The sequence below is a fragment of the Dryobates pubescens genome, chromosome 15 (genome assembly GCF_014839835.1).
Source record: "Dryobates pubescens isolate bDryPub1 chromosome 15, bDryPub1.pri, whole genome shotgun sequence".
Taxonomy (NCBI): Eukaryota; Metazoa; Chordata; class Aves; order Piciformes; family Picidae; genus Dryobates; species Dryobates pubescens.
The window spans coordinates 14,450,112-14,462,265 of record NC_071626.1 but is presented as its reverse complement, the minus strand read 5'-3'; the positions used below and the strand labels follow the sequence as shown (position 1 = coordinate 14,462,265).

General features: G+C 44.9%; 1 protein-coding gene across 1 annotated transcript; it reads left to right on the top strand.

Annotated features, from left to right (window-relative positions):
* Positions 1-569: 569 nt before the first annotated feature.
* LOC128897881 (protein mono-ADP-ribosyltransferase PARP12-like) lies at positions 570-4,491 on the top strand. Its single transcript, XM_054168136.1, has 3 exons — positions 570-776; positions 2,877-3,028; positions 3,740-4,491. Exons 1-3 carry the CDS (start codon positions 637-639, stop codon positions 4,018-4,020), a joined length of 573 nt encoding a protein of 190 aa, XP_054024111.1. The 5' UTR covers positions 570-636; the 3' UTR covers positions 4,021-4,491.
* Positions 4,492-12,154: the final 7,663 nt, after the last annotated feature.

The following is a 12,154-nucleotide window of genomic DNA, read 5'->3' as shown; positions in this document are numbered from 1 at the left end:
GCCTCGAGCACAAGCCCTACGAGGAGAGGCTGAGGGATCTGGGGTTGTTTAGCCTGGAGAAGAGGAGGCTCAGGGGGAGACCTTACTGCTGTCTACAACTACCTGAAGGGTGGCTGTAGCCAGGAGGGGGATTGGTCTCTTCTCCCAGGCAACCAGCACCAGAACAAGAACACACAGTCTCAATCTGCACCAGGGGTTTAGGCTCAAGGTGAGGGAAAGTTCTTCACAGAGAGAGTCATTCATCATTGCAATGTGCTGCTCAGGGAGGTGGTGGAGTCACCGTCCCTGGAGGTATTCAAGAGGGGATTGGACATGGTACTTGGTGCCATGGTTTAGTCATGAGGTCTGTGGTGACAGGTTGGACTTGATGATCTTTGAGGTCTCTTCCAATCTTGGTGATTCTGTGATTCATCAAAGGAAGTTTGTGAGGGATTGTACTCATTTCCCTCAGTCAGGCCCTGTGCTTTCACATAGAGAGTAAGGATGAAGATGGGGAGAGAGAGGTTAACTGAAAAGTCAGGAGAAGCTTGTGATTTTCATGCCAGGGCTTTTCCTCTGATGTGAGGAGGTTAATGTGTCCTTTGGAAGGACTGGGACTTGTTACTGTCAGTAACACTTGATTTTTGGCATTTAAAAATGTTTCAGTTGGTATCACTCAACGATGATTCCCATGAATATGGAAAAATTAAGAGGCTGTTTGAGAAGACGATGAAAAATTTCTACATCCACAAATTGCAGCGGATCCAGAACCCATCACTTTGGCAAGTTTTTCAGTGGTTTGTATCTCTTTCATTTCATTATCCTTATGGTAGCAGAAGACTGGTATTTCCTGATCTATTGTCCTCCCCAGTCTCCATTAGCTGTTGCCGAATTCAGCAGCACAGCAGATGTGAGACTGCCGTGTACATATGTGCCTGGGTCCAGGTGGTAGTGAGGTTCAGCACAGGTTCCCAGTAGGCACCCCCCCCCCACTCCCCCCCCCTCCCCGAATATGCACAGTTGGCTAGAAAAATACAACACAGACTCAAGTGATCATAAATAGCGCCAATGGCCCCTGGGGCCTCCCATCTTCAGTTACATACTGCATAGGTACAGACGTGCAGATGGGTCTCTATGGGCTTCATGATGTCTTCAGTATTTGGCCTGGACCTCCTGGTCCTTCTGGTTAACAAGGTCGGACCTTCTGGTCTCTCCATCTAGGCCAAATTTATGATTGCTCTTAAAACTGGCTCTCAGGGCACCTACCCTGCTCACTGGTTGTCCAGCCTTATGCTAGCTAGTGATCACACACTGACACGCATCCTGCTTGCTGCAGTTGCTGGTGCTGTAGGCATGCAGCTCCTGTGACCCAAGAACCTACTCCAGTTGCTACAACCAGACCCCTCTTCACATGCACGCTCACAGACTGGACAGTCCATCACCTACGTAACAGTTATAAATGCAGTTTAATGAGAAGATAGAACAGACTGCTCTGGTCAGGCACAGAGCCTGGCCAGACAAGCCTACTAATCAGACAGTTGCCTCTTTATACCCAACTAGCCATTTTTACCTCATTATTTATGTATGTTCCCATGTTTATTCTCCCTCAGACCATCCTAATCCTTCCCTTCTACTAGCTACATTTCCTTTATTAAATATCCTGTTACAAGTCCTGAGCAATCCCCAAATGCTCCTTGCCTCTGTCCCCATAACAAGTCCTATACTCTCTTGTAGGCAGTATCCTTACGTCTGTGAGCTGCCCTGCACTCTTTCCATTGCTCATGGTGCTGGGTGTTCCTCTGGTCTGTAGGGTCTGAGACTTCCCTAGGTCAGCCCTAAGAGGGGCTGGTGCTGGGGTTTCTCTCTCTCTCTGAGTTATTTGGGTTGTTTCTCTGCTCTTTTGTGTGTGTGGAAACATGCCTTTTATCACATAACCTAACATTATGTGTGTGGCTCTTGTCAGTGTTATTCACAAACAAAGTTGTTTTCTTTTACCATGACTAAGCTGTTGTATTTCAGATTTATTCTTTTTGGTTTAGAATCTTCCATAAAGGAGGAGTTTTTGGTGTTTTATTTTTTGCTTTGTTTTGTTTCAAAAAAGGACTTATGTGATGAAGATCGAGGCTGAGATTATAGTGTCTTCACTGTGGCTTCATAGAGTTCAGTTGTCTAATCATATGTCATGGATTTAGCCAATTGAATTTGGTGATTATTTAGTACCATGCTGATGTTACACTAGTGTTAAGATGAAGTGCTGGCTGGAGCAAAATATCATGGGGCTTGTAGTTCAGATTGTTAACATGAGAGCCTCTCTCTTCTGGTTGCTGTTTCCAGGTTTGGGGTGTTGGTCTTTTTCACAGAGCTGGCTGTGTACTTGGGAGGTAAGGCAGTCATTTTAGCACTGGCTTCTGCTGCTGCTTCTGCTGTGCTTTTTTTTTTCTGTGAAATAGGCTAATTTAACTGTATATCTTACTGTCTCATTAAACTCCTTATCTTAACCCAGGGCTTTTTATTGCTTTACCTTCCTTCCTGTCTGTCTGTGTGTGTGAGTTTGCTTGTGAGAGCAGGCTGTCATAAACCAGTACATCATATTTATATGTTCAGGATTTATGTAACCTGGGAACTGACCAATTCTTGATCAAGAGATGTTGTCTCTCTCATGTGGTATGAAGTTGTGGGTGACACAGTCCTTAGCAATGCTGAGAACTTTGTGCTTTGCAGGAAGGAGCCAGCTGTGCAGCAGGGTACCAACAGAAGCATAAAGCAGACCAGTAGCCCCACTGAGAGTGGTTTGTGTCGCTGTTCCTCCACAATCCAAAAGCAGGAGGAGCTGAGTTGGGAAACTGTCCTCATTTGAACCAGGGTAACATGTCTTTCTTTTATTTTTTTGTCCCCAGGCAAAAGGAACAGATGAAGAAGCTCAATAAGTTGAAATGGGTGGAAGAGCGGCTGCTCTTTCATGGGACAAATCCATCCCACATACCTGCAATCTGTGAGCAGAACTTTGACTGGAGGATCTGTGGGACTCACGGAACAATGTATGGAAAAGGTACAAGTATAGACGTGTGGTTACAGGGGCTGTAGCAGCATGCAGTGTAGACCTCAGCCAGGCTGATGGGTGAGTGTGATGTGACTGCCTGTCCCCTGACTCGTGCATTCTTGCCTCAGGGGCACTCTGCATTGCTGCAGGCATAGAATAGAATACATACATAGAATAAACCAGGTTGGAAGAGACCTTCAAGATCATCACATCCAACCCATCAACCAATCCAACACCACCTAAACAACTAACCCATGGCACCAAGCACCCCATCAAGTCTTCTCCTGAAAACCTCCAGTGATGGCGACTCCACCACCTCCCCAGGCAGCCCGTTCCAATGGGCAATCACTCTTTCTGTATAGAACTTTTTCCTAACATCTAGCCTGAACCTCCCCTGGCGCAGCCTGAGACTGTGTTCTCTTGTCCTTTGCATCATGCAAAGCAAGCCCATTTGGGGAGGGGCAAAATCAAGCTGTCTTTGTCTCAGGTGCCTATTCTTCAGCATTAGGTATCTTCTCAGATAGGTGGGACAGGAAGCTTGATGGCAAAATGTGACTGTAGCCTGTCAATGCTCAAAAATAAGTCAATATGGAAACATTTGGCAAGGATATCTGTAGAGCTACCTGGGGTTGTTGAATTACTGTCTGCCAAAGTGCAGGAAGCAGTTGTTTATTCCTTGGTTGATGAATTGTCTTATCTGTGGCTTTTTCTGGTCCTTAGGAAGCTACTTTGCCAGAGACGCTAGCTATTCTCACGAGTACTGTTCCCCTCACAGTGGTCGCTACAGCATGTTTGTAGCTCAAGTTCTTGTTGGAGACTTTGTTAAAGGAGAGCCTGAATACCTTCGTCCTCCATCTAGAGCCAGCAATTCAAATAGACTTTATGACAGCTGCGTGGATAACCTGACAGACCCTTCCATCTTTGTCATCTTTGAGAAGCACCAGATTTATCCTGCTTATATCTTGGAGTACAGCAATGAGTTCCCATGTGTGATCCTGTAATGAATGGTGGAATCTCCTTTGATTTTACACTGAATAAATTACATTCTAGTACATCTTTTTTTAACATTTGTTCAGTTTTAGTAGTAGCTTTAGAACATTTTGTAATGCAGTGAACCAATATTTTGGGGCATAGTGTTAAATTTTAATCTCCACTTTATCTCTAGCCTGGGATGGCGATGTGACTGCTTTGCATACTGTCCTGGTTTGAGCTAGAAGAGAACTGATTCTGTTCAGTGACTGCAGTTTCCATTTAAGTCCCTTTCTTCTAAGCAACTGCACATTCTCATTTAATGGCAATTTTCGCGATGCTTCAGGAAGAGATGACACCTGATGTTTATAGTTACTACTAAGGATTGCGATGCAGAAAGGCTCTTCCTTATACTTATTCCCATAGAAACTAAGGTCTCTGCTAAATCTACTTTACCACCTTGAGGTAAAGTGCAGGGTCCCACTACTGGGAGATCAGATGACCCTAAACTGACCAATGAGGTATTTCATGTATGCCATACTCAGTATAAACCTGAGAAATCACAAGGGTCAAGCTCTCTTCTTCAGTGACTGACATCCAAGGGGAACTGTTGGTTCTTCTGCCTTTGATGCCAGTACCTGCGTTCCTGAATCAAGTTCCTAAGTCCAGCTCATGAATCTGGTTCCCACGTGCCTCTGAGTCTAGTCTGGAACTTCCTCAGTGCCTGCCCACAGCATCAGTGGTGGAGCTGACATAATTGCCACCAGGGGGTTTGGGTTCAATATTGATGTGGTATGTATTTAATATTATTGTTACTATTTTCATTAAAATTGTATTAGTTTTCTTTTCCAACTTATAAGTCTCTCTTCCTTATTCCCTTTTCTCTTCCCCTTTTGGAAGGGAGAGGGGTTGATAGAGTGTGCCTGTCATTTGTCTAGTGGTCAGCCCAGCCCTAATCAGTGACATTACCCTGATGCAGTGACACCTGCTGCTGCTGAATAAAAAGCACTCCTGAGTATAGATTAATTTTATCTGATAGTCACTGATATAGTAACTTAGAAATTATTCCTGCCTATGATGATGTTCATGTGTTAAAGGCAGACTGGGTGGAAAATATGGAAGGAGGAAAAGAGAAAATGATGCACAAGAGAGAAATCATGGTCTTGTAACAGCAGGAAGCTCCTACGTCCTGGAGGCTTTTAAAGTGATGCTGACAATGAACGTTGCTTGCTTTCCTGGTTGCATTACTAGCAGCTCTTCTTACCTTGTTCTTCTATGTTGAGTCTATCTGTTGTTGTGACACCCTGTTGTTGCTCTGTCCCCATTATGCTTGGGCCAAGAGAAGCTCTGCTATATGGCAGCTCCTGTGGTTAGATCCCCAGTACACCATGACAAAAACAGTGAGGAAATCAATGGTGAACTGAACAAAGGCACATGGCAGCATCCCACCATGATGGCAGAGCCAGCATGAGCAGTGAGTTAAAGGGGACTTGTGAGGGGTGTTCACTGGCACAGCCACCTCCCTTCCCACTCTGCAGGCAGAAGTTGGTGGTGGCTGTTTTGAATTGCCCTGCTGTTGCCTGACACTTCTCTGGATGACTGAGAAGGGCCGCAGTGGTGTGTGCTCCAGCTGGGAAGGATAGGGGAAAGCTGGAGTGATGGACATAGCACTTAAAGCTTGGTGGATAGTGAGATAACATTCAGGATGCCTGAAGCAAAAATAAATGGCTTATTTTAAAACAGTCTTGCTGTACAAGCTGATGTAATTTACCAAGAGTCACAAGTAGTTCAGTTGTACATGCTATGAGTGGGAGGAACCAAGAGTAGGGGTGCATATGACCTTACCAGCTTTCCTAAAGCCTGCTATCTTCAGGCAAAATCAGTGCCTTTAGAAAATGTCAGAAAGGCATCTGACCACAGTGAAACCCTGAGCTGCAATATTTAGTCTGCTTCCACAGCTCACCTCTTTTGCAGGACCCTAAGCCTTTCACAGTTTAGTGACCTAATCCTCTAGGCCATGGGTGAGCAGAGAGCTTTCCATGTAGTCAGGAAGGAAAAGTCATGTAAGTTGACTTTTTTTTTTCCCCCCTGAATATATGACATTTTTTAATTAAAAAAAGACAAGCAAATGGCAGCAAGTTATCTATTACACATCTTTCTCAGTAAGGTGGGTGGAGTACAGAAGATAATTACTTGCCTATACTGTCAATGCTACCGCATTGGAAAACTGCAGTGAATTTGGAGAGCTGATTTGTCAGTTGTCATAGACCTGCATCCTGTCCTTTGTATATACACAAATCTGAGCACTGTTTGGAGAAGCAATAAAATAAAGTCTGTTTTGAGATGTTAATTTTAACGTTAGATGGGATTATATAGAGACCTTTTTTGGTTTACAGACTTGCTGCCTGGCTCTGGTGCTGTGCATGGGCAGCCTTCATGTCACAGTTGCCTTTCCCTTCCTGCCTTTGAGCTGCAACCCCATGAGGATCAGGTGGGCCTGAATAATTTCCTACTATTCCAACTATTTCCTGCTTTGCTCCCTGCAACACTGCGTAAGTTTGCTCCATGGCTTCATCAGCTTATAGGAGGGTTGCCTATGTCACCTCCGGGCAGGACAGAGTCTGGGAGGTGGAGGGCTTGGGAGGAGTTTTGCTGTTAGACAACGTGCTCTGTGGTATGAAGTCCTTGTACAAACTGTCTTCTCCCCTTCTCCACAATGACAGAAGAAACCATGCATTGTGTGGCAGAAAGCCATTTCCAGCAAGGTAAGCATTGATATGTGACTGCCAACCTCCTCAGGCAGGGGAAGGTAAGGGAGAGTCTGCTGAGGATGGGACCAGTCTGAAAAAGAGCAAACCAGGCATATAGGAGAGAAGAGGTGCAGACACACAGAGTTTGGAAGAAAACCAGATTTTCCAATAAATAAAAACTAATTCTGGCTGCAGGGAGAGTTCACACGACCTTCAACAGTTACTGTCCAGGTGTTATACTGGGAAGATGAGGCAGCAGTCTGATGTGCACAGCTGTAATGGTGAGCTGTAGAACTGCTGAAGTGTAGCTGCTATAGATTTTGTAGGCGTTTCAGTACCAGATCTGAAGCAGAAGCACTCCTTGAGGAGCCCACACTATTTCAGAGTTGCTCCCTGCAACTCTCAGTTTGTGCCACTGACAAAAGGAGCATCCCATCTCCAGGTAAGTGTTGCTGCTGTTTTCCTCATGACACTGCTAGTGACTGTACTGAGGTGGAGACAATCAAATGCAGAGCATTCACCTACTTGCAAACTGACTTTACCAAATACCCTGCATATTTTGAGGGTAGGAGAGGAGATGTGAAATGAGTTTTGACTGGCGTAAGATGATACTGAGGCTCTAGCCCAAGCAGGACTTTGAATGGTAAAAAGTTGGGAATATTTTGGTTAGTGAGGCATTGAGAGCAGAAACCACTAGTAAAGTGAGAAGCAAATTCATACTTCTTCAGGGGAGTTTTATTCAGTATTATGACCTGCTCAAACTTCTTTCAGACCTGAACCTTCTGCTACATCTGGAGTACCTCGGTACTTCCTAAGTACTGAGCAGAAAACATTTCTCAGCATCTTTCAAGAAGACAGACACTGTCAAACTATCAGCAACAAGTGCAGTTGTCAGGTGATGCTAAGAATGGATCTGGTCTGTGGGCTTTTAATTTTTATTTCCCCCCTACAGAATAGAAATGTTTGAAGAGCTCCTAACCCTGCTGAGAAAGGGTTGAATGGCTAATGATTCAGACTCAAGGGGCTGACAGTTTCAGGGTCACTGAGATGGTGGTAGAAAAGGTCTGCTCTGAGAAATGCTCAGTTGATTTCTGTGGTGTTTGCTGCCTTCCCTGCCAGCCAGGCTGGTGCTAGCTGGGCAGGTATTGTGTTGGGCTTGTCCTGGAGCTTCACAGTTCACTGAGCTCCATCTGCCCAAGGATAGGGAGTGAGGCTTCCCTCAACATGAGATGAAATGATCTGTTGGTATCCTGGCTGATTATTTCTCCACCTTTCAAACATGGTCCCTGGTAGTGGAGTGCTGTGGGACCAATTCTGTGATGCCATGGGGTGGATCTTCATGAGCATGGCAACCACAGAAGACCGGAGGAAAAAGGCTCTACTGGGAGGCCAGCTGCCCCTGCAAAAGTCCCCGAGTGCAAAGATGTTAGCTCAAGTGATCATTCCAATGTAATATATTTCTAATTGATATTCTTGTGGTGCTCTTAGGACTTCACATTGTCCCTGGTTTTAATGCTGTTGGTTACATATTTATGCACTTGTTCTAGGCTTTCTGTTAAATAACACCTCAGCAAGTTTTTAGACTTTCTTTTAGTTTGCTGGTGCCAAATTTGACTTTTCAGCGTTTTCAAGAGTCCTATTTAACAATCTTGACAGAATTTATTACAGGATGATTAAACTGTAGAAACTTAATGCTTGATTGAATATGCTGAATGGCATGTTATTTTCCAAAATATTTAAACTCCTTAAAAATCACCCTGAGCCCCATAACCTGGCACAATCACTGTACGGGTGCCAGGTGAAGGAAACACACATATTGTTCTTGGCACGACATGCTCAACAATTGCATTATTTAACAAGGCTATTACTGGATCGAGGGAATAATGATCCCAAATCCCTGTGGAGCTGTGGTAACGGAGTGCTGATGCTCTTGGGGGAAGGCAGGGGTCCCCACGTAGGGTCTGCAGGAGACAGATCTGCAGGAATCGGACTTTACAGCTCAGGGAACTTTTTTTTTCCTCTCTTTATTCCTGTTCTTTTACAGTCCTGTTTCTTGTAATGAAGCCTATTGCCTGGCATGTTGATTTTTAGGCACTATTTCCCAGAACAACTCAAACTGTCTTTCCAAGATTACTTTTACATCTAACTTTACAAATAGGAGCAATAGGAAAGGCTGACCTGGTTTTTATCCATCTGTTCTTAATAAGCTTAGATTTTCCTTCCAGATGCCTTACTGCAATGCCAGAGGACCCACTAATTGGTGCACCAGTGCTGAACCTGTAAATACGTGGTAAGTGTCTACACATGATAGTTCCACCACTGGAGGAAGCTGTGTCTTTACCTATTCCCAGAGAGAAGTTTTAATTTACTGTATATTCTCTGAGTAATTTTTCTTAGGCTTTATTTTCACCTTTGGTCTCCTTGATGTTTAGGGTTTTTTTGTGTGGTTTGTTTGTTTGCTTCTTTTTTGTTTGTCTTTTTTTCCCCAAAAAACTTGACTAAGTTTGACTTTACTGAGTCAGAAGGAGATGTTAGAAGTATCATTGGCCTCTGCTTTCTTCAGTGTTTTGTACACCTTTCACTCTTGATTTTTGCAGACCTTTTTTTGGTTACATTTTACAGAGAGCCCCTTGCATCTTCCTGTTTGTTTTCCTTTTGAAAGTTCCTGTAGGTCTATGATTATTTTTTTTTTTTAACCTATATTTTTGCATCTGTCTGAAGCTGTGATCTGTTCTTCTGTCCCAAAGGCCATCTGATCTGACTCATATTGATGAGTAAGCAACCTCTTTCCTCACAGAACTTATTTGATTGAAATTCCTAGATGTGAACAACTGAAATCCCTTACGGAAGGAATGGCCTCTTTACCTTTCTTTAGCGTAGTCTAGGATGTGATAACTTTCACTGCATGAAACTGTAGGTTACTAACCAAAACTAAACTTTGTGACAGCACTATAAAAAAATACACTTCTCCCTTCAGGACCTCCTCCAGCTGCTGCTATTTCTGTATAGTCTGAGTAATTCCTTGATGTGTCCCACTTCATCAGCTTTTCTTTTCCTTCCCAGATCAAGCTTTGGGTATGTTTTCTTCCCCCTCCTCCCCCTTGCAACTTCTAGTTCTCCTTGCTCCTGTTAACATGTGGTGTCTAGTCAGTTTCCTGAATCTGAAACATCACTAACAGGACTAAGTAAAGCAAAAGCTTGCTTATGCAGCAGCTGGGAAGGTTATTTGCAAGACTTCTCTATGTCTAAACACTACTGACTGAAATAAGAATGACCAGAATCCTCTAACAACTTTGTGAGTTCATGATGATTGTGAAAGCTGCTGCTCATCAGGGGAAGCAGCTCCTTGCATGAGAGACTTAGTAGCTAGGCAATCTTTTCCCACATCTGTTGGGGCTTTGTTGGAGAACCGAAGGAAAATCAGTAGTATTGACTTCTACAGATGAAACATCTGTAACAACCCAATAATACTGTGACTACCTTACCAGGGTCAAATGTCCACTCAGTGCATATACCATGCTCTGGCACACTCAGGGGACAGAAAATGGCACATCTGAGTTCAAGCACAAGTGAAAAAAAGAAAACCAAAAACCTTGTAAGACTGACTTTGTTTCCCGACGATTTTCTGGGCTGTGAAATGATGACAACAGTCCAGGAATTCCCACTGAGTTTGGGTTTCCCTCCCAAGACTACTGTTAAGCAAGGCATTCAAAAAACCGAGTGGATGCAGCACTTTGGGACATGGTCTATTAGTTATAGAGGTGTTTTGCAGAAGGTTGGACTTTGTGATCTTGGAGACCTTTTCCGACCTTAGTTATTCTTTGTTTTCTGCCAAGCCACTGGCCCCGGCAGCAGGAGGCTTGCGGGGTAGCCGCGGTGCCGCAGCCTTCTGCTGCCGCGTCCCTAGGTGGCGGTGCCCGCTCAGGTCTGCCGGCAGCCCCGGGAGGGCGACCTGGGTCGGCAGCCCCGCTGCCGTGCGGGCTGTCAGAGCGCAGGGGCCCGCAGCACTGCGCAGGATTTGGGATACGATGGGAGAATTGAGAGAGGTCTTGCGGGGCTGAGGGAGTGCTGGAGGGTGATCCCACAAGTCCACTATTAACCCTCGTAGAATCTGCTGAATCTTTGAGCACCTGCACCACAGCCAGCTCAGTTCCTTCTCCTCAGAAAAGTCACAGTTCACTTGCAGCTGCTAAGCACCAAGGGCAGATTAGTGACCATTTTGACTAGCAGCAGGAAGGGCTGGAGGAGGATGTAAGAGATGGGGACTGCTGCAGAACACGCTGACAGGCTGCAGACTTACTGTATGTGTTTCTTGGTCTAGTAGAAACTTTTTTTATCGTCCATAATAATCTTTCTGTCCTGTCGATCACTCATGCCACAGGCAGGATTGAAAGCTGCTGATATTGGCTGGGGGAGTGCAACCATCGAGTTGAATATGGGAGCAAGTGAGCATCTCCCTCTCAAGCTCAGCACCCTGTGGCAGTCACTCCCTTCCTGCTGTCTCCTTCCCCTGAAGTGCAGGAAAGCCTGTAGCATGCCAAGAGAAGTACCACCTCAATTTGAGAGCCCATGCCCATTGCCCGATGAGAGAGGTGTCCAAAGAAAATGATATGCTCAGGGCAGGCATGTAGCAATACTTTCCCAAATGCACTCCCTGGACTCCAGCAACTTTTGACTTGGGACTTACACGTCTATATGTGTAATAACCCCAGATGTGTTCTTCTTTCAGTAATTATTCCATCACTTTTTATATCTGTATAAACTGCTGGCATCTACATAATTTTCTGGACAGTATTCCCAAAGCTGAACTGAATGTTGCTTGAAGGAGGCTCTCCTTCTCCTTGCCTGGAACTTGGCACCTGCTAGCTTTATTTAATAAGTGATGCAGATATACACCCAGTGTTTTCTTGACTGCCTTGCACATTTCTATAATTTTTGCTGATTTTCCTCAATGCTCCCAGGAAACCTCTCTGAAAACAGACTGCCTTTACAGGTGGCTGGGGGATTTGTTGAAAACTCATGTTAATTTTAAAAATTCTGTATGTCAGAAGGGTTTACTTTCTGTGTGCTTCTGCTGAAAAACAGATCCCTGACTACCACCTGCTTTCCCCATTGAAGTCCCTGGGAGCCATCCCCATCTATAAAGCTCACTTGGAAATAGCTCTGGAGCCCAGAATCTCAGCTCCTCCTTCCAGGGAGCCTCGGCTCCTCGCAGCCTAGACAGTCAGTAGGGTGAAGCGCTGCATGGAGCAAGATGTATGGCACTGTGCAAAGGTAGTGAAGGGATGTGACATACACAGGCAATCAGACTTCACTGCAGCCACCAGCAGTCCTTGGTGGGGGACACATAGAGAAGAGGTGGACAGGACAGAGCCCCTCTGCTCTGCAGTGATGCAGTGCTCAGAGATGAGTCTGT

Coding starts and splice junctions, on each gene's coding strand:
- LOC128897881 (XM_054168136.1), top strand. CDS start 637: ATGTTTCAGTTGGTATCACTCAACGATGATTCCCATGAATATGGAAAA. Junction 777..2,876: donor CTTTGGCAAGTTTTTCAGTG/GTTTGTATCTCT, acceptor TTTTGTCCCCAG/GCAAAAGGAACAGATGAAGA. Junction 3,029..3,739: donor CGGAACAATGTATGGAAAAG/GTACAAGTATAG, acceptor TCTGGTCCTTAG/GAAGCTACTTTGCCAGAGAC.